This window comes from Anolis sagrei, chromosome 2 (genome assembly GCF_037176765.1).
Source record: "Anolis sagrei isolate rAnoSag1 chromosome 2, rAnoSag1.mat, whole genome shotgun sequence".
Classification (NCBI taxonomy): domain Eukaryota; kingdom Metazoa; phylum Chordata; class Lepidosauria; order Squamata; family Dactyloidae; genus Anolis; species Anolis sagrei.
In genome coordinates, this window is record NC_090022.1 from 24,197,460 (window position 1) to 24,225,109 (window position 27,650).

The window sequence follows — 27,650 nt, forward strand, 5'->3', positions numbered from 1 at the left end:
AAGGCTAAGTACAAAATTCATTTATGTGTCATTTGCACCTTTCACACATAGCCTGAAGGTAATTTTATGCAGTACCTTTAATAATTTTGTGCATGAAACAACATTTGTGTACATTGAACCCCCATAAAGCAAAAAAATTACTATCTCAGCCACCTATGTGTACAAGTTTAGATTTCAGAGTTTATCAGATTTTGAATTTCCAGATTAAGATGCTCACCCTTCCTTTTCGTGTAAAGCAACAGCATATTTTAAAGCAATTATATATTTCGATGCGAAGCAGTAATAATGGTGCTATGTAAAGCAATAATAATAGTGCTAGGTATTGGCAATAGTACTATGTAAAGCAATAATAATAGTACTAACCATAGTGGGTGGTGATAATGATAATGATGTTAAAAAAGAGAATGGTTGAATGATGAAAAAGATGCAGCCAAATATTAATCTAGGGGTAAAAATAATGTTGCAAGATTGTTTGGTTGTCTCTGAGGGGGGATGTTTCTTTTTAAACATTGAGATCCCTTGTCTAAATGTTAATAAGTTGATGAAATTTATTTTGCCCCACTGATTTTTTTTTGTCAGCAACATCAATACCATAACACAGAAATAAATGAGATTCGTGTAACACAATTCTTTTGCACAAATCTTTCTATTTTGCCCAGGAGAGGAAAGAGGGGGACGGGGATGACAACTTACTGAACTGTCCCTTCCCAAAGCCACAAAATATGAAACAGTAATCAGATTGCATTAAATAAAATATATCATCAGATTTTTACATATAATTCTTTCATATACACAAGAATATTTGTTTTTTCCATACTTACTTACTTAGGCAATCCCTCGTAGCCCAAGGGATGATGGTCCTCCAAGTCTAGTGTCTTGGTGGTGGGGTCATAGGTGGCTGTGGAGCCCTACTCCCTATTATATTCCCTATTCCCTGTTTCCACATTATTAGTTCATTGTGCAAAACAGAATGTAATAGATTAACATTTTAAACATGAAATGCCCATGTTAGAATTTTTTTCTTCCAGGAAATTTTTGAAGGGTCCCCAGTTTTTCCTGAACATTGAAGGGTCTTTTACCTGAAGCTATATTGTCAAAATGTCGATTTCTACTATGTCAGCTACTTTTACTATCTATTCTTCAATTCTTGTTGCAGTTGTTATCAGAATGAAAAAATATACAAGTATATTTTTAGTTTTAATACTTTTTCTATAGTTTTATGGATCTCAATCCATTTTTTTCTTTCTTGCAGGACGATCACATATGATAAAATTATCCTGTTGCTCGTTTACATTTCCAACAGGCATTTTTCAATTGTGGCTGCATTTTGACTATTTTTACAGGTGCCATGTAATATTTATTATTATTATTATTATTATTATTATTATTATTATTATTATTTACCGCATTTGTGTCCCACCCTTCTCACCTCGAAAGGGACTCAGAGTGGCCTTACAATAGGCAACAATTTGATGCCTTATCAAACAAACAATAATAAAATAAACATATCAATTAAAAATCTAAAAAATGTAATTATAAGTATTAAAAACAATTATTATTAATATTGATAGAACATTTTGTAAAAGTTTTCCAACAGTGAGATATTTCTGAATATTTTATTTTGAATTTCCAGAGGCATTCCCACTCATGTAGACCAATTGTACAGCCAATATTTTTGGCCCATTTTAGCATACATTATTTGATGTATTCATCTTCTGTTTGTAATTTTACTAGCGGGACATAGCTTTTGTATCATTGTTTATTTTTTCTTGTAATACCTTTTCAAAATCAGTCTTTCCTTCTTCAAATGCAATATGTACATCATTTTGATATTAATGGCGTATTTGTGTAAATTCAAACCAGATCATATTGTAGCCTTGTTGATTTATTTCTGTCCTTGTTTTCAATTGGAGATTGCCTTGTGTCTTCTTGAGTAAATCTGTTTGGGTTAACCATCTTCTGTAACCCTTGGGATTTCCACTTTGCTTAAAGGCTTCCTGAATTGAAGTCCATTGTGGTTGTTGTTGTTTCTTCATTCAGTCGTCTCCGACTCTTCGTGACCTCATGGACCAGCCCACACCAGAGCTCCCTGTCGGCAGTCACTACCCCCAGCTCCTTCAAGGTCAGTCCAGTCACTTCAAGGATGCCATCCATCCATCTTGCCCTTGGTCAGCCCCTCTTCCTTTTGCCTTCCACTTTCCCCAGCATAATTGTCTTCTCTAGGCTTTACTGTCTCCTCATGATGTGGCCAAAGTACTTCAACTTTGTCTCCAGTATCTTTCCCTCCAATGAGCAATCGGGCTTTATTTCCTGGAGGATGGACTGGTTGGATCTTCTCGCAGTCCAAGGCACTCTCAGAACTTTCCTCCAACACCACAGCTCAAAAGCATCGATCTTCCTTCGCTCAGCCTTCCCTAAGGTCCAGCTCCGTAGATTACTACAGGGAATACCATGGCTTTGACTAGGCGGATCTTTGTTGTCAGTCTGATGTCTCTACTCTTTACTATTTTATCGAGACTGGACATTGCTCTCCTCCCAAGAAGGAAGCGTCTTCTGATTTCCTGGCCACAGTCTGCATCTGCAGTAATCTTTGCGCCTAGAAATACAAAGTCTGTCACGGCCTCCACATTTTCTCCCTCTATTTTCCAGTTGTCAATCATTCTTGTTGCCGTGGTATTTATGTATAAAATTATCTTGGTGCTTGTTTCACATTTTTATCAGAATTTTCCTAATTGGGTGTTGATTAAAGTTTGGGTCTTCCACTTTTTCTCAAATTAGGTATGTATGCAAGACAAATTTTAAATCTCTTCTTTCAAGAACAATGAGGCTTTGATTACGAAGGTGGATCCATTCTTTTAACCAACTCAGTATGTCTGCTTCTCTGTATAGTTTTAAGTTTGGGAGGACAAATCCTGCTCTTTGTTTAGCAACTTGTAATTTTTCTATCTTTATTCTAGGTTTTCTCCCCTCTCCAAATAAATATTGTAAGTTCAGCATTCCAGTTCTTATATTCTTTTGTTCCTTATATTGATCCTTAGTTTTTAAATATATAAATCCTTATTATTTATGGTTATGTTTATTCCTAAATAATTTGCTTGGGGGTTGTTTCAATTCTGTCTTAGTTCTTCTTTTTCTTTGGTATTTAGCTTTGCTGTTAATATTTTTGTTTTGCATACTTTGATCGAGAGTCCAGCAACAAATCCAAATTGGTGAGCCTGGTGTACCATTTTAGAAAATTCCTTCAGTGGGTCTTCCAACTTTAGGATAATGTCATCCACAAAAAACTTTATTTTGTATTGTTGGCTTTTCACTTTTACTTGTGTTAGATCATCTTGGTGTAATTTCCTTGCTAAGATTTATATTGCTAGTATAAATAATAGAAGTGAGAGAAGACATGTTTATCTCACACCTCTCTGTATAAGAAAGATTTTGGTCATGTCTCAATTGATTTTGATCTTAGCTTTTTGTTCTGTGTATATTACTTATACTAGGTTGATAAATCTTCTCCATATCTTAAATTCTTTAGTAGTTGCATAATGAATTTCCAGTTTAGTTTATCAAAGGCCTTTTCAGCATCCTATAGTAAAAGTGCACCATTTTTAAGTTTTGCATTTTAAATATGCTCAATTATGTTAAGGATTATCCCTGTATTGTATTTAATTTGCCATCCAGGTAGGTAGCCTGCTTGATCAGATTTGATCCAATTGCTCAATGTTGTTTTTAATGTGTTTGCCAATATTGATGTAAACATTTTATACTCTATATTTAACAATGAGATAGGTCTGTAATTTTGAAACAATTATTTGTCTTGATCTTATTTGGGGATTAAGATAATGCTGGCTTCTTTCCATGTCTCTGATGTGTGATTTGTTTCCAGTACAGAATTTATGATATATATATATTTTGTAATATCAATTTTATTTTGTCTTTCATCATCTTGTAGTATGTCGCTGTGTGGCCATTTGGGCATGGAAATTTCTCTATTTTTAAATTCGAAATAGTCTCATCAGTTTCCTGTATTATAATTGATCTGTTCAATCATTTTTGGTCCGCTTCAGAGAAGGTTGGTAGCTTTTGATTTTTTATGTATTCTAATACTGCTTCTGTTGCCCTTTTCATTTTTATATAGATCCTGATAAAAATCTTTAAGAAGTTACTTTATCTTTTGATTTTCCGTAATTTCTTTGTCTTCATGTTTCAATGTGATTATATATTTATTTTGATTTAAAAAAAATTCACAAACCATCTGCCTGGTTTATTTGCATCTTGGAAAAAAATTCTGCTTACTAAATGCAGTATTTTGTCCATTTGTTCCATCAAAATAATTGATGCTTGAATTCTTAATAATTTTAGTTCTTCAACTAGCTTATCTTTTGGTTGTTCTTTATATCCAGGTTCCTTTTCTTTAATTTCCAGTTGAATTTTGTGCAGTTTTTCCTGTTTCTTTCTATTTTATTTTTTATTACATTGAGTTTTATTAATTTAATCGGCAACAACAAACTAGGGATGAGCTTGCAGCACTGCCTAGAATCATAGACTCATAGAGTTGGAAGAGACCTCATGGGCATGCAGTCCAGCCCCTTGCCAAGAAGCAGGAAAATCACATTCAAAGCACCCCCGACAGATGGCTATCTGTTTAAAAGCCTCCATAGAAGGAGCCTCCACCACACTCCGGGGCAGAGAGTTCCACTGCTGAACATCTCTCACAGTAAGGAAGTTCTTCCTAATGTTCAGATGCAATCTCCTTTCTTGCAGTCTGAAACCGTTGTTCTGCATCCTAGTCTCCAGGGCAGCAGAAAACAAGCTTGACTACTTTGGAAGAAGTCAGCAAAGCCATCAATAAACTAAAAAATAACAAAGTCAGTGAACCTGATGGGATCCTTGCTGAAATCTTACAACTGCAAAACTCAAGGTCAATGCCCTTCAAAACCTTTCGGTATTTTCTCTTCGTCATGAGAGTTCTGTGTGCCAAATTTGGTTCAATTCTATCATTGGTGGAGTTCATAATGCTCTTTGATTGTAGGTTAACTATAAATTCCAGCAACTACAACTCCCAAATGACAAAATCAATACTCTTCCCAATGTCACCAGTATTCAAATTTAGGCATATCAGGTATTTGTGCCAAATTTGGTCCAGTGAATTAAAATGCATCCTGCATATCAAATATTTACATTATGATTCATAACAGTATCAAAATTACAGTTATGAAGTAGCAATGAAAATAATGTTGTGGTTGGGGGTCACCACAACATAAGGGTCGCGGCACCAGGCAGGTTGAGAAACACTGTCTTAGAATCATTGTTGGTACTTGCCGTATTTTAATTTTGTTTTCAACCCTAAACTTCTATTTTTACTAATGAAGTTAGTTGCTTTTTTGCAATAATAGCGTTTAGCCCTCCATATTTGTCGTTTTAACTTTCACTTGTCTATAAGTGAATTTGACTAATATGTCCTAGCACTCTTTGGTTCCATAGCCATGGCAGCTAAAGTGGTGTCATTCTACAGTCTAGAGATGAAACCTTAGACTTAAGGTTTTCGAGATAAGACACTACAAGTATATTCTGATGATTGCCCTTTTGGTAAAGTTCATACAGAAGGGCATGTCTTACTGTTCATATTTGGTAGACACCAGCCTTAATTCTGAAAATTCCATTGGGGTGAAGTGTCTCTTGTTAGTCTCATCCTGTGCATGGATCGCTGGCAGTCAGACTTGTTTTTGGCAGTGCCGAAAATCTACTTGATCCTGTTAATCGCCTCAAAATTTGGGTTGTGAGTGGAATATGCTTTTGCCACATTTGACCGGGCATGAGAATCACACCGAGGCATGTGCATGCAGTGTTAAAAAATAACTTGCTTTGTGCGTCATTGACTCCTCAACATATTTTATGAGCATGCAGAGATTGTGTTTGCAGTTACAGAAATAGAGCAGGACAGAAAGCGAGAGTGAGGGAGAATCGTACAAAATGTACATGTCGTTTCAACTCTGAGCATCACCAGCAGCTAGTGTGGCCATTAGTGACTTACTGAGGATGATGGAATTTGTAATGGGATGGAGAGCTGGATGGAGAGCTTGGAAATAAGTTCCAAGTAACATTAGCCTCATCTACACTGACCTTTTTATGCCGTTTGAAGTTAGCTTCAAACTGTGGTGGCCAGAGAACAAAGTGCCACAAATGTGCACAAGTATTCTATGGTTTATGAAATCACCATCGGGTCTTCAAATTGGTTCAAGGATTTCCTATTTAATTATCTGTACAGTGAAATTACTTTCTCCAATATTACAATCATAGAGTTGGAAAAGACGTTGTGGGCCATCCAGTCCAACTCCATCCTGCCAAGAAGCAGGAAAATCACATTCAAAGCACTCCCAACAAATGGCCATCCAGAATTCCACTGCTGAACAATTCTCACAGTTGGAGATTCAAACCTGGCAGCTCTGTTTTATGTATAAAATGGCCTTTATTTTTGTACACTGGATGCTTAGCTTGGCGAAATATTGCTGCTTTGCATCCTTTCCAGCAGGATTGCAATAAAATCATCTCGGTGGCACTTCCCTCAACTTTGGCGAGATTCTTTTGGGAACTTAGAAAAAAAATCTTTTAAATTGCGGCTTCTCTTGCTCACCATTGTAGCGAGCCCTTTTTGGTGGGTCCGCAGGGTCTCTCCTTCAGGGCCAGACCCTTTTAAATTCCTCCCTGATTTCAACCAGATACCCACATTATCTGTTGAGTAAAATAATTGTTGGGGGTACTTCAACATTTGACACAAAGATCTGAAAATCTGGAAAAGGAAAGATCAGATAGTTACATCATATTGAAAACCAATCTTAAGGCAGAGGTTATTTTCAATTTCTTTTCAACTATATTATTCAGTCCTGAACAGCTGTACTATTAAGTGTAGTAATGCTGCAATAATGCAATAATGAAAGGACCAAGGCAGTGACATCTCCAGCCCACTAGTAGTGTTGATGGACATCTCCGGCCCATCCCCTGTCCGGATATCAGCCAGCACACCAACGCCTTAAATTAAGAAATAGCTTTCTAAGATCTACAGAGATACTAAGAGGGACACCTCAGCAAGCAAGAGTCCAAACATGGCAGGCAACAAACAAAACTTTATTTATATACCGCTCTATCTCCCCAAGGGGACTCAGAGTGGTTTCCAAGTGACGTAATCAATACATACAAAGAGAACAGCATGAACATATAATCAACAAAACAAAATAAGCATTAAAAAACACAATAGCACATATATTTAAAATAATCCGGCCTGTTCAAGGCAGTTTAAAAGGCCGGGCCGGGCTAGTGCGATTTTAGAGGGCCCAGGAAATTAGATAGATTCTATGGCTGTACATTTCCAGGGCCTAATAGAAGAAAGTGACCTGGGTAATTAGAAGATATGGCCAATTTCTACAGATCTGGGCCAGAGCTAGAATTAGTTGTTCTCAAAGGTTTGTTTAAACCTTCAGGATCTTACGAAAAGAGGGGAGGGATGGGGCCTGTCTTATTTCTCCAGGAAGGCTGTTCCAGAGGCGTGGGGCCACCACCAAGAAGGCCCTCTCTCTTGTCCCCACCAACCGTGCTTGTGACGGTGGTGGGAGCGAAAGGAGGGCCTCCCCGGAAGATCTTAAATTGAACTACTTGGAAGGCACAGAACAGACTGCGCTCTGGCACCACGAGATGCAGAGCCAACCTTAAGAAATTGGGCCACAAAGTGGAGTCCACGGCATGTGAGTGTGGGGAAGATCAAACCACAGACCACCTACTACAATGCAGTCTGAGCCCTGCCACATGTGCAGTGGAGGACCTTCTCACAGTGACACCAGAGGCACTCCAAGTGTCCAGCTTCTGGTCAAAGGAAATTTAGCATAATGCCAAGTTTTTAACTTTGTTTGTGTTTTTATATACATTATAACTGTATTCTCAATTTGCTTCTGACACGATAAATAAATAAATAGGCGAAGTAATGCAATCATGATCATGCATTCTGAAATTCTTTCCCCTGGACTCGGAGACTCAAAGCCGCTTGCAACAGTTAAACATAGCTACAAAAATCCTGATGGACAAGATAAAATGTAATTAAACTAACAATAATTTTAAAACCCATTAAAAACCTAGCCATTTAAAAGAAAAGAACAAATAAACACTGCAGCAATTGTGCAAGTCCTGTTCCTCCTGAGCAGTCAGTGTTCAAAGCCCTGCTGAAACAAAAATCAAACTCTTTAACTGCTTGTGGAAAGACAGGGAGATGAGAGTGCAGGCATGTAGCCAGGGGGGGGGGCTCGGGGGGCTTCAGCCCCCCCCCCCCCCCCCGAAATTTTCATGGTGGTTCGCGAAAAGGCCTTATTGGTGCATTATTTAAACTGTTATGTTTATTCATATCATGATCTGATCACCATACTCAATATATCCCATATGCATGGGGGTGTTGGGGTAATGATACAAAAGGTTTGCTAGGCTAGACCCTCTTTCACTCAGACTCAGCCCCCCCCCCCCGAAACTCAGCCCCCCCCGAAACCCCCCCTGAAAAAAATTCAGCCCCCCCCGAAACGAAATCCTGGCTACGGGCCTGTGAGAGTGCCAATCTATCTTCTGTAGGAAGGGAATCCCAAGACCTGGGAACAGCCACCAGGTTCTCACCAGATGTTCATGTGAAGCTGGTGGGACAGAGTGAAGGGTCTCTCCAAAAGATCTCAAGACACTGGGAATCTTAAGTCCCAGGCAGCCTGCAAATAGTTAGGCTCTCTAACGATTTCATCTGAGTCACTTAAGGTGCATCTACACTACAGAATTCATGTAGTTCAACATCATTTTAACTGCCATGAGTCAATGTTATGAAATCATGGGAGTTGTAGTTTGGTGAGGCAGAGAAATAAATAAATTGTAAAATTAGAAATCAGTCAGTCAGTCAGAAGTACCCCATATCTTTCATTTCTGTTGGAGACATATATGTGTCTGCATGCACCCATTATCCCATTGCCAGTGCTCAAGCAAATTTCCTGGCAGATTCAGAAACTGAATAATACGGCTGTGTAGATGGGACCTTATCTGCTCTGAACTGGATTATATGGCAGTCCAGCCCACACCAAGAAGCAGGAAAATTGCATTCAAAGCACCCCCAGCAGATAGCCATCCAGCCTCTGTTTAAAAGCTTCCAAAGAAGGAGCCTTCACCACACTCCGGGGCAGAGAGTTCCACTGCTGAACAGCTCTCACAGTCAGGAAGTTCTTCCTAATGTTCAGATGGAATCTCCTCTCATGTAGTTTGAAGCCATTATTCATGCAATTATTTTCATGCAAACTTTGAGTGGCTTCTATCAGGTTCAAAGAAATTGGAAGAATGTTTGCAACTGAAAGCACCCTCCCATCTTGCCTTGTTGTGGAGGGAGATGGCTTCTCAAGGCAGGACAATACAAGGGTATCATATCATTTTGAGCTTCAGAATGGGAGTGTCCTCTTTTTCCTCCAAAACCACATAATTAAGTAGATTATTTTAGTAACTAAACGGCTACAGAGCTTGAGTGATTTTGATGTTTTTTGGCTACTTTCAAAAGGTGGCGTTTTAGGAAAACAAATCCTGACTGACAAGAATGGAGCAGACAGGATTATTTAACCCTCCCATACATACTATATTTCAATGAAAAACACATTTCAAATCCAACACTTTTTTTTAACTGCTGCTGGTAAGAAATTTAGCTAGACTGGAAATGTACCTATGTGAGCCACCCTGAGTTTGTGAGTCGCCTTGAGTCCCCTTCGAGGTGAGAAGGGCAGGATTTTATTTTATTTGTCGTGTCAGGGGCAGACAAGACATTTGCATTGCATTTTTTAACAAACAAACAAGCAGACAAACAAAACACAAAGTTTGCAAGCATGGTAGTTAATTAAATGTCCTTTGACCAGTAGCTGGCCACTTGGAGTGCCTCTGGTGTTGCTGCAAGAAGGTCCTCCATTGTGCATGTGGCAGGGCTCAGGTTGCATTGCAGCAGGTGGTCTCCACACTCACATGTCGTGGATTACACTTTGTAGCACCATTTCTGAAGGTTAGCTCTGCATCTCGTGGTGCCAGAGCGCAGTCTGTTCAGCGGAGAGTGCCATGAGCTTCCCCTGTCAGCCCCATCTTCTGCCAATCTAGCAGTTCGAAAACATGCAAATGTGAGTAGATCAATTGGTACCACTCCAGCGGGAAGGTAGGGGTGCTTCAGGCTGTCATGCTGGCCACATGATCTTGGAGGTGTCTATGGTCAACGCCAGCTCTTCAGCATAGAAATGGAGATGAGCACCAATTCCCAAAGTCAGACACAACTGGACTTAATGTCAGGGGGAAACTTTTACCTTTAACTTATATATTCCAAATGCATTTAACTTTCAAGGGTATTCCCTTGACTATGATAGAAGCTCATTTATCTCATTTGACTTGTTCAGTTTAAGGTGCCGTCTTTCCAGATTCATAGTGTTTTTGTTCTGCTTCCTCCAATTCAGTTAGTAAGACATTAGCTATGCTAATCATGCATTCAGAGTATTATGGCAATATCATAACAGAGAAGAGATTCTGCACTATTTCATCCCATTATCCCTTTCGATTCTAAACTAGAATTACTACATACCAGCTCGCCACATTCCCATACCTAGATGTAAAGCTATGAAATAGCAAGACAGGGCTTGTGCAAAGATCTGTTACTGGAATCTAGTGATGCTCCCTAGATGGCAGTATCTCCTTTGTATACTCGGTTGGTTATTTAAGTTTCAGTCACTGCTTTCACCTTCACTTCTATGCACGCCTTTGCAAATCCACATAGGCTTCTACCTCCACCACCTCTTTAATTTGCTCTATAGCGTTAGTTCTCAACCTGTGGGTGTCCAGATGTTTTGGCTTTCAGCTCCCAGAAATCCTAACAGCTGGTAAACTGGCTGGGAGTTGTAGGTCAAAGCACCTGGGGACCCACAGTTGAGAACTACTGCTCTATAGCATCATTCTATTTCTTTCATGTTGTATGTGGCACTGAAAGGGAAATGTGAAGAAGGATGGACCTAGATACGATGACCTATGTGTGTGTCACCCTATGTGGACATGAGACATTATTGCAGCTGGACTGACATAACAAAGAAAGTCACAGCCCTGATTTTCCAAGATCTGGAAACCTCTCAAATAAAATCTGATTTTATGACACATAAGAATGATATTTGTAGAGCATGTAACTCACTGTGCTTGATTACTTATTCTTCGCATATAATAATGTAGTGTTGTCTTTCCTTAATCCCTACCATATGACTTATTTATTCATTCATTTCATGCTTTGCTTTTCTGCCAAAAGGTTATATGTTTTTCCTTTTTAACCAAGATGCTTTATGTATTTTTCAACATTACCTCATTCTGTCCTCCTCCAGTATAGAAGTACTGTGTATTTATGTTTTAATACACATATTCTTCAGGGCTATTTATCCTGTCAACAGATGCCTTTCTCCTATAATACTTACTATTCTGCCTTTAACTTCTGCTCTTGATATCCCGCTCACAGACCACTTTACCCCAAGCTGTACCTTCTTCCTTCTTTGTTGTTGTTGTTTATTCGTTCAGTCGCTTCCTACTCTTCAGGACCTCGTGGACCAGCCCATGCCAGAGCTCCCTGTCAGCCGTGGCCACCCCCAGCTCCTTCAAGGTCAAACCAGTCACTTCAAGGATACCATCCATCCATCTTGCCCTTAGTTGGCCCCTCTTCCTTTTTCCTTCCATTTTCCTTCTTTGTTGCTCCCATATTTTTGAAAATGATTTCTTCCCATTGAAACTAATGGCATTGAAGTCAGGTATATGAGGACTGGCAAACAGTGTTATGAAATGGATAATGTTTGTTATTGTTCAGTCCCAGGTTGAAAAATTGACTTTGTTGGTAGGAATAAATGAGCAAAAACTTTGCATGATATTCTCCAGTATTAAAACAACACAAAGTATTATGAGGGGAAATTCTGTGTAGAAAAACATGTGGGGGATTTTTACACACACACACACACATTTTCTGTATAGAAAACAGGTTTTCTGCTCAGGAAATGGTTTTCTACATAAAAGACACTGCTTCCTGCACAACAACAAAAAATTCTACAAAGAAAATGGGATTTTTGCTTGAAAACCTAAGTGTTTTCATATATGAAATAATTCCTTTGAAACACTTTGAATTTTTGTATAGGATTCCATTTTTATTAATTGTTTCCAAATATTTTTTCCTGATAGTAGGGAAATGAAATCAAGAAAAACTTTTAAGAAGGAAAATGAGAAAAAGGCAAGAAATATGAAACAAGACAGAAAACACAAGAAGAAGGCTCAGGAAGAGAAGACTATTAGGTTTAATAGAAGATAATAATATTCCTGTCTTTGATACGGAGAATATATCGAACTTGCAATACTTTAATATCACAAGTAATGAATGTTTGGGTAACAGAGAGCAATAATTGTATTTTTTGTTGTTGTTTATTTGTTCATTCAATTCCAACTCTTTGTGACCTCCTGGACCAGCGCACGCCAGAGCTCCCCGTCGACCATGGCCACCCCCAGCTCCTTCAAAGTCAAGCCAGTCACTTCAAGGGTACCATCCATCCATCTTGCCCTTGGTCAGCCCCTCTTCCTTTTAATTTTAATTTACTAACACCATCATGAGTACCCTACCCAATCCCTTGTCACTTTGAAATGTTTGAATACAGAGTGAATACCGAGATGCATTCTTTTTTCTCTCTCCTACCCATTACTCTGGCCCGGCCCAGTTTTATTGTGTCTTGGTGTATTGTTTATTGCTTGCTTAATATTGCTTTAATTGTTTTTAATTTGCTTTAGGTTTTGTATTGTTATGTTGTGTTTTGAGGCCTTGGCCTTTGTAAGCTGCATAGAGTCCTTTGGGAGATGCTAGCGGGGTACAAATAAAGATAATAATAATAATAATTATTATTATTATTATTATTATTCACCTTTTCTCCTGCAGTAGGGTGAAAATTCTCATAGTGATTTGTTCTTGCCCATGAGGTCAAACATAGCAGGGGAATTCCATCCCTAAGATGCACCTTCCGCAGTCATGGGTGAAGCAAGAGCTGCAGAAATTACAATGAGGTGAAAGAAGGAGGTCAAATGTTTCATTTCATCTTTGGATGGAGGCACGTGTACTGTTCAGTGGCCTCTGAGAAGACTCCTTAGGGATTATGGGATTGCAGCTAAAAATATGTATTTTTATCCAACATTATTTTGGGGAATGGCTGTTATTGAGAGCTCTTCACTAAAGGTGAGGATTCTAGGAGGAGTAGGGGCTGGGGTGGCGCAATGGGTTAAACCCTTGTGCTGCTGAAGGTTGGCAGTTCGAATCTGTAGGACGGAGTAAGCTTCACTGTTAGCCCTAGCTCCTGCCAACCTAGCAGTTGAAAAACATGCAAATATGAGTAGATAAATGGGTACTGCTTTGGTGGGAAAAGGCAAAAAGATGATCCAAGCAGTCTTGCCTGCCACACGACCAGGAGGTGTCTATGGATGCAGGCTCCCCAGATTGGAAATGGAGAAAAAGCACTTCTCCCAGAGCTGGAGACCACCACCTCCAAGCTGGAAATGAAAGGAGAAGCCTTGGCCTTTGTGTTTGTCTCATTGCATGCCATTTGTAACAAGACATTGAATATTTGCCTGTGTCTGTGTATATACTATAATCCACTCTGAGTCCTCTCAGGAAGAAGGGTGGAATATAAATAAAGTGTTATTAAAATGTTGTTATTAACAGTTGGAGCCCCTGGTGGTGTGGTGGGTTAAACCACTGAGCTGCTGAACATGCTGACCAAAAGGTTGGGGGTTTGAATCTGGGAAGTGGGGTGAGCTCCTGCTGTTAGCCCCAGCTTCTGCCAACCTAGCAGTTAAAAAACATGCAAATGTGAGTAGATCAATAGGTGCCATTCCTACGGGAAGGTAACGGCACTCCATGCGGTCATGCCGGCCACATGACCTTAGAGGTGTCTATGGACAACACTGGCTATTCAGCTTAGAAATGGAGATGAGCACCACTCCCCAGAGTTGGACATGACTGGACTTAATGTCAGGAGAAAACTTTTACCTTTACTATTAACAGGTCAAGATTTAGTCTTCATTACATGACATAACACTGAACAGAACATACAATGTCTTTATAATATCTTTTTATTTACAAATATACAACAAGAACATTGCAGAAACAAATGCATATACTACTATAGTGAGCAGCAAAGCCGTAACTGGCACCAGCTTCTGAGAGAAAATCCCTGCATCCCCAAAAGCATTCACCTTCCATGAACTTAAAGCTCCAAAATTCTCTTTCTCTATTTAATTTTCTGTGAGTGCACTGTACTTTATGTCCAGACTGTTGTTTTGCCTCATCCCACTAACTTGGAAGCCATTGCAATCCCTGAGTGTAAAGAAGATTATCTTTTGCTAGCTAGAAAGAGGTTCCCAGTTATCAGAATAATATCATTTGCCAGTGAGTTCCTATTGATGAAACATTACACCAGTCAAACTCATTAACAAACCATCACATGGACACAATGTGATTTCCCAACATCCTAAACCCCATATTCTGCAGGGCTTCAACTCTACTATCTCCCGTTACTAGTATATCCTTAGCAAAGAACTGGTTTCCTTCCTATTTAGTTTCATTTACTCCCTACCTTTATGTTAGTGGTTACTCTCTTTGTGCACATATTAAATAATAGAAGTGAGTATAAACTCTTCTGTCAGTTTACTTGTACTATTATTGTATAGATCACAGAAACATTCTGTGTATGTTCACCATAGTCTACTTCTGTCTTCTGCAACATAATGACCATTGTATTCCAACCAAGCTGAATCAAGCTTTTTTGCCCTGAGGTCAACATCTGCTATATAAAGGTGTTTTCCAGCTTCCCCTCTGTCTGCTTTTAGATCATAAGCATGCCTTGTGTAAATTTTCTTCATTATTAGGGACCGCAGTACCAATCAGGGGCCAACGTAACACAGTGGTTAAAAGCTGCTAGCTGCAGGAAAAGCTGCTGACCAGAGGGTCAACAGTTCAAAGTTGCGAGTCGGGGTGAGCTCTCGACTGTCAGTCTTAGTTCCTGCCAACCTAATAATAATAATAATAATAATAATAATAATAATAATGGCACTTTAATTATATCCCACCCTATCTCCCCAAGGGGACTCAGGGTGGAATACAGTACACACACACAACAAACATTCACTGCCATTTTGGACAGGACAGAGACAGACAGAACAGAAAGGAGGTATGTTGTGTTGACATCCAGCTTTTTGGTGCCTTGGAGGTTGTGCTTGAATCCAGCCACAGGGTGCGCTGCCATTCCATCCTCTATGACAGTGGTTCTCAATGTTTTTGGCCTTCGACTCCCAGAAATCCTAACAACTGGTAAACTGGCTGGGATTTCTGGGAGTTGTAGGCCAAAAACATCTGGGGACCCTAGGTTGAGAGCCACTGTTCTATGACAAAGTGCTATCAGGACCTCCTCCTTCCTTTTGCTCGCAGGGCATTTTCTGATCTTTTTCTTTTATGTTGTCATAAAATACTTCCCCCACAAAGCAGTACCCTAATTTCTCTACTTACAGTTCTAAGCTGTTTTCGAACTGCATAGGTAAACAGTGAGCTAGGTTGATAGTTGAGTGCTCACGCTGACCCGGGGCTTCAAACTGGCAACATTTTGGTTGGTAGATCTTATCATTGCTGGTGATTTACCAGCTGTGATAAAGCAAAAAGACCAGAGTTGTCTATGGACAACAGGCTCCTTTCGCATGGAAAATAGAACAATAGTACCTCCCCATAGCTGGAAGTTGAGCATCGCCTTCAGACAGCGTAAATGGAAAAAGGGGAATGCCTTTACCTTATCCGTGTAGTGTACGTCATTCATGCAAAAAGGCATTGAATGTTTGCCTCATATGTACTGTAATCTGCTCTGAGTCCCTCCGGGGAGATAAAGCGGAATATAAATAAAGTGTATTATTTCATAAACTCACTTCACTGCTCCTTTAATTTTATTCAGTTTTTGTTTTTAATGATTTTTTTCGAGTGTATTTTAATACAATCCCAAAGAAACACACCTTGCATTATTATACCATCTATATTTGCCTGCATTTTCCATTGAGAGACTACTTTATGATTTATCATCTACCTAAACTCACTGAGCATGCTGAAGGTCTTCCATGTGTCTTTGATTTATTTAAACAGACTATTTTGAAGTCATTTTATGCTTAGTATAAAAGTCAGCAAATTTGTTTTCTAGTTTATTTTTCAATTTCTCTGTCTAAATACTGTATTTTATCACACTAGAGAAAGAATCCACTTTAAATCCGGTTTCTGCCTCCTGCAGAATTCTGGGGTTTGTAGTTTAGTGAGGCTGTTAAAGGCTCCTCCCTAAACTACAAACCCCATAATACTTGAGGAGGCAGCAACCGGATTTAAAGTGGATTCATTCTCTAGTGTGATGAGGACATATTCAGATCTCAAGAATGTCCTTCTTCCCATCTTTCAAAGAGGCACATTATATAGGAAAACGCATTGGTAGTTGTGAAACAGTAGTAAGACAACTCATAGGAGATATTCTGTCAATTGATGATGAGCTATGAAACCTATACACGCCCAATTTCAAGGCATTGGACCTCTAAGTGTCGAATGTGAGGGGGTGGGTGGAGATCTTAGTAAATGTCCACCAAGGATCATAAAGCTTGGCTCACAAATGAAAAGACACAATCTGTATTCTTAAGTACATATCACCTGAGCCCACATAAATATAAGAAATGGAATATACTGAGTATATATTCGTTGCCAGTCGTAGCTGGAGAGCAGCCACGTCTCAGATCATTTCCCTTGTCCAGTGCCTCAGCATCTCCCACATTGCATTGCATGTGGAACATAACTTCCCGTTCCAGCACATGTATTCTGTTGCGACGTTCTTTGCTTCATAAAGTAGCAGACCTATGGCAAATGAGAAAGATCCTATAAATTTAAATTATCAGTTCCTCAGATTTTTTTTGGACTTCATAGTACATACTAGTGTTGGTAGGACTAAAATGCCAGCTCAACCGTATCTCCCAATTGAAACATGGAGCTGGAACCGGCCCTGAAACTGAGCAAGGCAAATTGTCAACAAACAATAACTTTGGCCAAAGGATCTACCAAGCCCTAGCACTGCTTTCAGACCAATCTACTTGAAGCACTGGTTAAGATAGATAACATTTATTCCAAGCATTAGTATTTTATAGAACATTAGAGACATTCAGATAATGACAAAATGCACATGAGCAATATCTAATGCATACATTATCTGAGGTCTGTGTGACTGTAGCTAGAGCTTGTTTGTTGTGTTAAGAGGGATGTTCTCCAAGTCTGGTGCTGTAGGCAACCATAACATCTAGTTGTTGCCCCATGGCATGTAATGTAACAGCTAAAGCATTTTAACAAAAAAGTTGTGGGTTTATAGTTACTAAAAATAAACTCAGCCTGATTTCTAATGGGAAGGTGAGAACAACACATTGGTGTAGTCTCCCATGTTCCTGGAATGGATTTATACACACATTTGGACTGGACTGAATCCAGAAAGTCTAAAGATAAGTGTCCTGTACGTATTTTCCTTTCTCTTTTGCTAAGTGGATAGAGAGGGTCTGGAGCTCCCGGTGGCGCAATGGGTTAAACCCTTGTGCCGGCAGGACTGAAGACTGACAGGTCAGAGGTTTGAATCCGGGGAGAGCACGGATGAGCTCCCTCTGTCAGCTCCAGCTCTCTATGCAGAGACATGAGAGAAGCCTCCCACAAAGATGGTAAAACATCAAAATATCTGGGCGTCCCCTGGGTAAGGTCCTTGCAGATGGCTAATTCTCTCACACCAGAAGCGACTTGCCGTTTTTCAAGTTGCTCCTGACACGAAAATAATAATAATAGTAGTAATAATAATAATGATAAAATAGAGGGGTTTCTTCTTTCCTTCCCCTTCCTGCACTACATGGTGATCAGTACAAAAAAATAATACTGAGTCATACTTACTGTAGAAAGTGCTCCACTTATCAAGATGCCTGCAAAGATACAGCCCAGAACAATCAGGGAAAGAGCCCATGGGGCAAGCACTACATGATCTGGAGAGACAGTGGGTAAAAAGGAGAGAAAAATAGAGCTTAAATAAAGTCAGGCCCATGGCATGATTATTATTTCTATGTTGGGATGTCATTTCTAAGACTCTGTTATTCTATTTTCATTATTGAAAGAAGTAATACAATTTTCCTCCTGCTGTGAGAACATCTTCAAAACCTGCACCAATTTTGAAAAAATATTCACTTAATTGGAAGCATCCCAAGCCCTGAGATTTCAGAGTGTCAACTGAGGGAATATGTTTACCCTGAAGAAACAAATATTACAGTGGCACTATCGCAATTTACTACTTTTGCTATTTCTAGGGAATAGTGTAATGATCCATATTGGACTTTCTTGAGCACTGTTTCTCAATGGGTCCTAGCCCCAAACAGGGTCTCCTTAGATCAGCGTTTCTCAACCTGGGGGTTGGGACCCCGGGGGGGGGGGTCACAGGGGGGTGCCAGAGGGGTCACCAAAGACCATCAGAAAACACAGCATTTTCTATGTGTCATGGGGAATCTGTGTGGAAAGTTTGGCCCAATTCTATCGTTGGTGGAGTTCAAGGGGCTCTTTGATTGTAGGTGAACTATAAATCCAAGCTACTACAACTCCCAAATGTCAAGGTCTATTTCCCCCAAACTCCACCAGTGTTCACATTTTGGCATATTTAATATCTGTGCCAAATTTGATCCAAGTCCACAGTGCTCTCTGGATGTAGGCAAACTAGAACTTCAAAACTCAAAGTCAATGCCCATCAAACACTTCCAGTATTTTTTGTTGGTCATGGGAATTCTGTGTGCCAAGTTTGGTTCAATTCCAAAATCCCAAATAGTCCAAAATTGAAAATTGTCATCCTCGGTGGATAAGAGTGTGACACCTTGCTTTCTGATTATCTAAAATCCAGAATCCCAAATATTTCTGGTGGCAATCATTTCAAGATTAGGGATACTAATTCATACCAATCTCCACAGTGCCTAAAAAAACCCACATCTTTAAGTCTAAGGGACATTTGCTCATGCAGCTGGCTCTATCTGAATTGTGACCTTTATTTCTCAAGAAACTAGTCTCTTACCAGATGTCACTGCAGGTGTGGTTGTTACTGGTGGCCAGATAATGGTAGGTGCTGTTATTCGTGTGGGTATCAACACAGAGCCCCCAGAAGTTTCTGATGACCCTGGTAGAGAGCCAGATATAGAAGATGAACCACCTCCTGTTCCTCCTGTGATGGAAACGGAGCCTGAAGGGAGAGATCCTGTTGCACTTCCGAGAGATCCTGTTCCTCCTGTGGAGCCTGAAGAAAGTGAACCTGTTGCACCTCCGAGAGACCCTGTTCCTCCCGTGGAGCCTGAAGAAAGTGAACCTGTTGCACCTCCGAGAGATCCCGATCCTCCTGTGGAACCTGAAGAAAGTGAACCTCCGAGAGACCCCATTCCTCCTGTGGAGCCTGAAGAAAGTGAACCTCCGAGAGACCCTGTTCCTCCTGTGGAGCCTGAAGAAAGTGAACCTGTTGAACTTCCAAGAGATCCTGTTCCACCTGTGGAGCCGGAAGAAAGTGAACCTGTTGCACCTCCGAGAGATCCTGTTGCTCCTGGAGTAGAAGGGAATGAGCCTGTTGCACCTGACAGGGAACCACCTCCAAGAGACTCTGATGCTCCTGTGAGGGAGGCAGAATCAGAAGGGAATGAGCCTGTTGTCCCTGACAGAGACCCACCTGGGAGTGACCCTGGAACAGAAGTAGAACCAGAAGAGAGGGTGCCACCTCCAACTGACCCTGATCCTCCTGGAAAAAAGGTGGAGCCTGAAGAGAGAGATCCCACTCCGCCAGACAGAGAACCACCAAGGGGTGATCCTGATCCTACTGAGACAGAAGCAGAGCCAGAAGGAAGGGATCCTGACAGAGAACCACCTGGGAGTGAATCTGATCCTTCTGGGACAGAAGTAGAGCCAGCAGAAAAAGAGCCAGTTGACCCAGACAGAGAACCACCTGGGAATGATCCTGATCCTCCTGGGATAATAGAGCCAGAAGAGAGGGAGCCACCACCAAGTGACCCTGATCCTCCTGGGGAAAAGGTGGAACCTGATGGGAGGGATCCTGTTACCCCTGCCAGGGAACCACCTGGGAGTGATCCTGTTCCTCCTAAGACAGAAGTAGATCCAGAAGAGAGAGAGCCAGTTGATTCCGACAGAAAACCACCTGGGAGTGACCCTGATACTCCTGGGATAGAAGTAGAGTCAGAAGGGAGGGAGCCACCTCCAAGTGACCCTGATCCTACTGGAAAAAAGATGGAGCCTGAAGAGAGGGATCCTGTTCCCCCTGACAGGGACCCATCTGAAATAGTTCCTGGGAGAAAGGTAGAGCTAGAAGGGAGAGAGCCACCTTCCACTGACCCTGATCCCCCTGGGGAAAAAGTGGAGTCTGAAGAGAGGGATCCTGTTCCCCCTAACAGGGAAACACCTGGGAGTGATCCTGATCCCCCTGGGACAGAAGTAGAGCCAGAAGAGGAAGAGCCTGTTGACCCTGACAAAGAACCACCTGGAAGTGACCCTGATACTGCGGGGATATAAGTAGAGCCAGAAGAGAGGGAGTCACCTCCAAGTGACGCTGATCCCCCTGGAAAAAAAGTGGAGTCCGAAGGGAGGGATCCTGTTCCTCCTGACAGGGAAACACCTGGGAGTGATCCTGATCCCTCTGGGAAAAGTGTGGAGCCTGAAGGGAGGGAGCCTGTTCCCACTGACAGGGAAACACCTGGGAGTGATCCTAATCCTCCAGGGATAGAGGTGGAGCCAGAAGAGATGGACCCACCTCCAAGTGACCCCGATCCCCCTGGGAAAAAAGTGGAGCCTGAGAGGAGGGATCCTGTTCCCCCTGATAGGGAAACACCTGGGAGTGATCCTGATCCTCCTGGAACAGAAGTAGACCCAGAAGAGAAAGAGCCAGTTGACCCTAACAGAGAACCACCTGGGAATGATCCTGATCCTCCTGGGATAGAAGTAGACCCAGAAGAGAGGAAACCACCACCAAGTGACCCTGATCCTCCTGGGGAAAAGGTAGAGCCTGAGGGGAGGGAGCCTGTTCCGCCTGACAGGGAACCACCTGGGAGTGACCCTGATCCACCTGGGAAAGAAACAGAACCAGAAGAGAGGGAGCCACCTCCAACTAAACCTGATCCTCCTGGGATAGAAGTAGAGCCAGAAGAAAGGGAGCCACCTCCAAGTGACCCTGATCCCCCTGGAAAAAAAGTGGAGTCTGAAGGGAGCGATCCTGTTCCCCCTGACAGAAAAACACCTGGGAGTGATCCTGATCCTCCTGGGACAGAAGTAGAGCCAGAAGAGAGGGAGCCCCCTCCAAGTGACCCTGATCCATCTGGAAAAAATGTGGAGCCTGAGAGGAGGGTGCCCGTTCCCCCTGCCAGGAAACCTGGGGTGGTTCCTGGGAAATAGGTGGAGCTAGAAGGGAGAGAGCCACCTTCAACTGATCCTGATCCTCCTGGAAAAAGGGCGGAGCTGGAAGAGAGGGAGCCTGTTCCCACTGACAGGGAACCATCTAGAAGTGATCCTGATTCTCCTGGGATAGAAATAGAACCAGAAGAGAGGGAGCCACCTCCAAGTGACCCTGATCCATCTGGAAAAAATGTGGAGCCTGGGAGGAGGGAGCCTGTTCCCCCTGCCAGGGAACCACCTGGGGTGTTTCCTGGGAAAAAGGGGGAGCTAGAAGGGAGAGAGCCACCTTCAACTGGTCCTGATCCTCCTGGAAAAAAAGCAGAGCTGGAAGAGAGGGTGCCTGTTCCCACTGACAGGGAACCATCTAGAAGTGATCCTGATTCTCCTGGGATAGAAGTAGAGCCAGAAGAGAGGGAGCCGCCTCCAAGTGACCCTGATCCACCTGGAAAAAATGTGGAGCCTGAGAGGAGGGAGCCCGTTCCCCCTGCCAGGGAACCTGGGGTGCTTCCTGGGAAAAAGGTGGAGCTAGAAGGGAGAGAGCCACCTTCAACTGATCCTGATCCTCCTGGAAAAAGGGCGGAGCCGGAGGAGAGGGAGCCTGTTCCCACTGACAGGGAACCATCTAGAAGTGATCCTGATTCTCCTGGGATAGAAGTAGAGCCAGAAGAGAGGGAGCCACCTCCAAGTGACTCTGATCCACCTGGAAAAAATGTGGAGCTTAAGAGGAGGGATCCCGTTCCCCCTGCCAGGGAACCTGGGGTGGTTCCTGGGAAATAGGTGGAGCTAGAAGGGAGAGATCCACCTTCAACTGATCCTGATCCTCCTGGAAAAAGGGCGGAGCCGGAAGAGAGGGAGCCTGTTCCCACTGAGAGGGAACCATCTAGAAGTGATCCTGATTCTCCTGGGATAGAAGTAGAGCCAGAAGAGAGGGAGCCGCCTCCAAGTGACCCTGATCCACCTGGAAAAAATGTGGAGCCTAAGAGGAGGGATCCCGTTCCCCCTGCCAGGGAACCTGGGGTGGTTCCTGGGAAATAGGTGGAGCTAGAAGGGAGAGAGCCACCTTCAACTGATCCTGATCCTCCTGGAAAAAGGGCGGAGCCAGAAGAGAGGGAGCCTGTTCCCACTGACAGGGAACCATCTAGAAGTGATCCTGATTCTCCTGGGATAGAAATAGAACCAGAAGAGAGGGAGCCACCTCCAAGTGACCCTGATCCACCTGGAAAAAATGTGGAGCCTGGGAGGAGGGAGCCCGTTCCCCCTGCCAGGGAACCTGGGGTGGTTCCTGGGAAATAGGTGGAGCTAGAAGGGAGAGAGCCACCTTCAACTGATCCTGATCCTCCTGGAAAAAGGGCGGAGCCAGAAGAGAGGGAGCCTGTTCCCACTGACAGGGAACCATCTAGAAGTGATCCTGATTCTCCTGGGATAGAAATAGAACCAGAAGAGAGGGAGCCACCTCCAAGTGACCCTGATCCATCTGGAAAAAATGTGGAGCCTGGGAGGAGGGAGCCTGTTCCCCCTGCCAGGGAACCACCTGGGGTGTTTCCTGGGAAAAAGGGGAAGCTAGAAGGGAGAGAGCCACCCTCAACTGATCCTGATCCTCCTGGAAAAAAAGCAGAGCCGGAAGAGAGGGTGCCTGTTCCAACTGACAGGGAACCATCTAGAAGTGATCCTGATTCTCCTGGGATAGAAGTAGAGCTAGAAGAGAGGGAGCCACCTCCAAGTGACCCTGATCCACCTGGAAAAAATGTGAAGCCTGGGAGGAGGGAGCCCGTTCCCCCTGTCAGGGAACCTGGGGTGCTTCCTGGGAAAAAGGTGGAGCTAGAAGGGAGAGAGCCACCTTCAACTGATCCTGATCCTCCTGGAAAAAGGGCGGAGCCGGAAGAGAGGGAGCCTGTTCCCACTGACAGGGAACCATCTAGAAGTGATCCTGATTCTCCTGGGATAGAAGTAGAGCCAGAAGAGAGGGAGCCACCTCCAAGTGACCCTGATCCACCTGGAAAAAATGTGAAGCCTGGGAGGAGGGAGCCCGTTCCCCCTGTCAGGGAACCTGGGGTGCTTCCTGGGAAAAAGGTGGAGCTAGAAGGGAGAGAGCCACCTTCAACTGATCCTGATCCTCCTGGAAAAAGGGCGGAGCCGGAAGAGAGGGAGCCTGTTCCCACTGACAGGGAACCATCTAGAAGTGATCCTGATTCTCCTGGGATAGAAGTAGAGCCAGAAGAGAGGGAGCCACCTCCAAGTGACCCTGATCCACCTGGAAAAAATGTGGAGCCTGAGAGGACGGAACCTGTTCCCCCTGCCAGGGAAGCACCTGGGGCGGTTCCTGGGAAAAAGTTGGAGCTAGAAGGGAGAGATCCACCTTCAACTGATCCTGATCCTCCTGGGAAAAGGGTGGAGCCGGAAGAGAGGGAGCCTGTTCCCACTGACAGGGAACCGTCTAGAAGTGATCCTGATTCTCCTGGGATAGAAGTAGAGCCAGAAGAGAGGGAGCCCCCTCCAAGTGACCGTGGTCCTTCTGAGAAGGAGGTGAAGCCAGAAGGGAGAGAGCCTGTTCCCCGTGATAGAGAACCCTCTGGGAGTGATCCTGATCCTCCTGGGATGGAAGTAGAGCCGGAAGAGAGGGAGCCACCTCCAAGTGACCCTAATCTTCCTGGCAACAAGGTGGAGCCAGAATGAAGAGAGGCTTTTTCCTCTGAGAGAGAATAATCTGGGAGTGACCTTGATCCTCTTGGGAAAAAGGCAAAGCCTGAAGGGAGAGATCCTGCTCCCCCTGATAGGGAACCAGCTGGGTGTGACCTTGATTCTCCTAGGACAGAAGTAGAGCCAGAAGAGAGGGTGCCACCTCCAAGTGACCCTGATCCTCCTGTGAAAAGGGTGGAGCTAGAAGGGAGAGAGCCTGTTCCTGTTTTCTCCTTTCTAGCGGGAACAGGCTCTTTCCCTTCTGGGAGTGACCCTGATCCTCCTGGAACAAAAGGTGAGCCAGGAAAGAGAGTGAGAGCCCTGAATGATCCTGATCTTCTTGAGGGGAAAGTGGAGCCAGATGGGACTGAATCTATTGCTCCTGGTTGGGAGCCACTTCCATGTGACTCTGTGTTGCCAGGGAAGATAGTGGAGTTAGAAGATTGTGATCCTGTTGCTCCTGTTAGAGAGATGGAGCGATTTGGGAGTGATCCTGACAGAGAGCCAGAGGGTCCCTTGGCTGCCCCTCCTATTAGAGAGCTACCTGGTAGTAATCCTAAGAGTCCTGATAGGGAACCAGAGCCAGTAGGGGTTGATCCCCCTGACAGGGAGAGGGAGCCATCTGGACGTAATCCGCTGAGTCCTGAGAGAGAACTGGAAGAACTTGATCCTGGTGACCCGGATAGGGAGAGGGAGCCATCTGGAAGTGATCCTGCAGATAAGGAGCCTTCACTTTGTGCAGCTGATGAGAAAAAATATGACAATAAATACCTGTGATTTATATATGAAGTTGTCAGGTTTGGAGCATCCTATACAATGTAATATTACTTCTAATAATAATAATAATATGATATAATAATTATATATTTTATATTACATGTAATATTACTAATAATATTACAATATATTGGTATAGTACAATATAGTAATATATAATACTGATATTGTGCTATGCTAATCATATAATATATTTTATGTATATATATCTTGTAAGCCACTCTGAGTCCCCTTCAGGGTGAGAAGGGCATCATATAAATGTCATAATTAAAAAATAAATAAAACCTGGATCTTGTGATGCCCCCCTGGTGATGCTGCAGGAGGTCAGCCCTGGTGGAGGCCATTAAACTTGAAACTTCAAAACTCCGTTACAAAAAGGAAAACCAGTGAAAACCAGAGAAGCCATTGAAATCCACAAGCATGTGGACAATTTCAACAGAAAGGAAGAGACCATGAAAATGAACAAAATCTGGCTACCAGTATTAAAAAACTCTAAAATTACAAAAGCAAAACAGCAGAGGGGAAACAACCAGGCACAGCTTAACACCTCTCAACAAAAGATTTTCCCAGGCTCAGGCAGGCCTTCAAATGCTAATGAAGGTGATCAGTTGAAACATTCACACCTCGCTCCAGCAGAGAAGAGCTCTTTGCCCCACCCCAGCCATTCCACAGATATATAAACCCATTGTCCTAATTCCAACAGACCTCACTACCTCTGAGGATGCTTGCCATAGATGCAGGCGAAACGTCAGGAGAAAAATTGCCTCCAGAACATGGCCCTATAGCCTGAAAAAACCCACAAGAACCTAGAAAACCAGTGTGTTATACACAATAGACTCAATTAACCCACACCCATGGAGTTGGTAGATATTGGATAAATATAAAATAATTTTAATTACTTGAGACTTACTATAAATAATAGGCCTAACTTATACATAATATTATTTTGAATTATTGTGATGGTTTTCACCACTTCTATTTAAATACTGTTTAGTTTAATTCTGGTTTTTAACTCTCTTTGCCAGTCTGAGTGCTTGTTAAGAGAAAAAAATGAAATAATAATAATAAGAATAGAATCACAGAATCATAAAATCTAGAGTTGGAGGAGACCTCATGAGCCATCCAGTCCAACCCCCTGCCAAGAAACAAGAAAATCACATTCAAAGCACACCTGACAGATGGCCATCCAGCTTCTGCTTAAAAGCCTTCAAAGAAGGAGCCCCCACCACACTCCGGATCAGAGAGTTCCACTGCTGAAAAGCTCTCACAGTTAAGAAGTTTTTCCTCGTGTTCAGGTGGAATCTCCTTTCCTGCAGTTCGTAGCCATTGTTTCATGTCCTAGTCTTCAGGGCAGCAGAAAACAAGCTTGCTCCCTCCTACCTATGACTTCTCCTCACATATTTGTCTATAGCCATCATGCTACCAATTTGCTGGTAGCATATAATCCATATTTATTCTCAGGCCCCTTCTACACTGCTATATAAAACCCAGATTATCTGATTTAATAATCTGCATTATATCGTAGTGGAAGGTAAAGGTAAAGATTTTCCCCTGACACTAAGTCCAGTCGTGTCTGTCTCTGGAGGTTGGTTCTCATCTTCATTTCTAAGCCAAAGAGCTGGTGTTGTCCGTTTACACCTCCAAGGTCATTTAGCCATCCAGGCCTGTAGCCAGGATTTTGATTGTGAGGGGGCTGAGTTTGATTCAGGGGGGGCTGAGTCTGATTGAGAAAGGATCTACGCTAACAAACCTTTTGTATCGTTATCCCAATACCCCCATGCATATTGGTGATCAGATCATGATATGAATAAACATAGCAATTTAAATAATGTACCAGTAAGGCCTTCTCGTGGACCACCCTGAGAATTTCAGGGGGGGCTGAAGCCCCTCAACCCCCCCCCCCCCCCCAGGTTCATGCCTGTGGCCAGCATGACTGCATGGAGTGCCATTACCTTCCTGCTGGAGCAGTACCTATTGATCTACTCACATTTGCATATTTTCAAACTGCTAGGTTGGCGGAAGCTGGTGCTAACAGCAGGAGCTCACATCGCTCCCCATATTTGTACCTGCGACCTTTCGGTAAGCAAGTTCAGCAGCTCAGCAGTTTAACCCACTGTGCCACTGGGAGCTCCATATTGTAGTGTAGACTCAAATAATCCAGTTCAAAGCAGATCACGTGGATTTTCAACTTAGTCTTGGGAATTAGCTGCTACAAAACTTCCAGGATGATCAATTCTCTGCTCCCAAAAACTGGGGTTATGCATCAAGCAGCCATATTTTAATACACTTCTTCATAAGTAGAGTGGCAATTATGAGTCAAGGATCAGTAATATGTCTGTGGTTATCGTTATTCTCTTCACATACCTGTATATACTCAAGTATATAAGTTGACAAGTATACGTCGAGAGAAGGTTTGGGAGACAAAAGTGTGGATTTTGATATGGCCTATGGATAAGTCGAAGGTCATTCCATGGTAAGAGAATTTGGGGGGGGGAGGGGAGTTGAAGCCCCTGAAGCCCCCCCCCCCCCCCCCGGCTATGGGCCTGATAAGGGGAAAACCTTTACCTTTACCTAATACTACTACTTATTATTATGATTATTATTATTAATAACAACCACCACAACAGTGGAGTACAGAGAGATTTGGAGCAGATAG

At 42.7% G+C, this 27,650-nt stretch overlaps 2 protein-coding genes across 2 annotated transcripts; both read left to right on the top strand.

Annotated features, from left to right (window-relative positions):
- Positions 1-19,213: 19,213 nt before the first annotated feature.
- LOC137096171 (cell surface glycoprotein 1-like) lies at positions 19,214-20,665 on the top strand. Its single transcript, XM_067464766.1, has one exon. It carries the CDS (start codon positions 19,214-19,216, stop codon positions 20,663-20,665), a length of 1,452 nt encoding a protein of 483 aa, XP_067320867.1.
- A 228-nt stretch (positions 20,666-20,893) lies between these two features.
- Positions 20,894-24,994, top strand: LOC132765650 (collagen alpha-1(III) chain-like). The gene is made up of 4 exons (XM_067464767.1): positions 20,894-21,418; positions 21,542-22,300; positions 22,835-24,199; positions 24,278-24,994. Exons 1-4 carry the CDS (start codon positions 20,894-20,896, stop codon positions 24,992-24,994), a joined length of 3,366 nt encoding a protein of 1,121 aa, XP_067320868.1.
- The last annotated feature ends 2,656 nt before the right edge of the window (positions 24,995-27,650 follow it).

Excerpts from the sequence above, each read along its gene's own strand:
- LOC137096171 (XM_067464766.1), top strand. The coding sequence starts at position 19,214 with ATGGTAGGTGCTGTTATTCGTGTGGGTATCAACACAGAGCCCCCAGAA.
- LOC132765650 (XM_067464767.1), top strand. The coding sequence starts at position 20,894 with ATGGACCCACCTCCAAGTGACCCCGATCCCCCTGGGAAAAAAGTGGAG. Across the intron at positions 22,301-22,834 it reads CCCCTGCCAGGGAACCTGGG|GTGGAGCTAGAAGGGAGAGA; the intron begins GTGGTTCCTGGG and ends CCTGGGAAATAG. Across the intron at positions 24,200-24,277 it reads CTAATCTTCCTGGCAACAAG|GCAAAGCCTGAAGGGAGAGA; the intron begins GTGGAGCCAGAA and ends CTTGGGAAAAAG.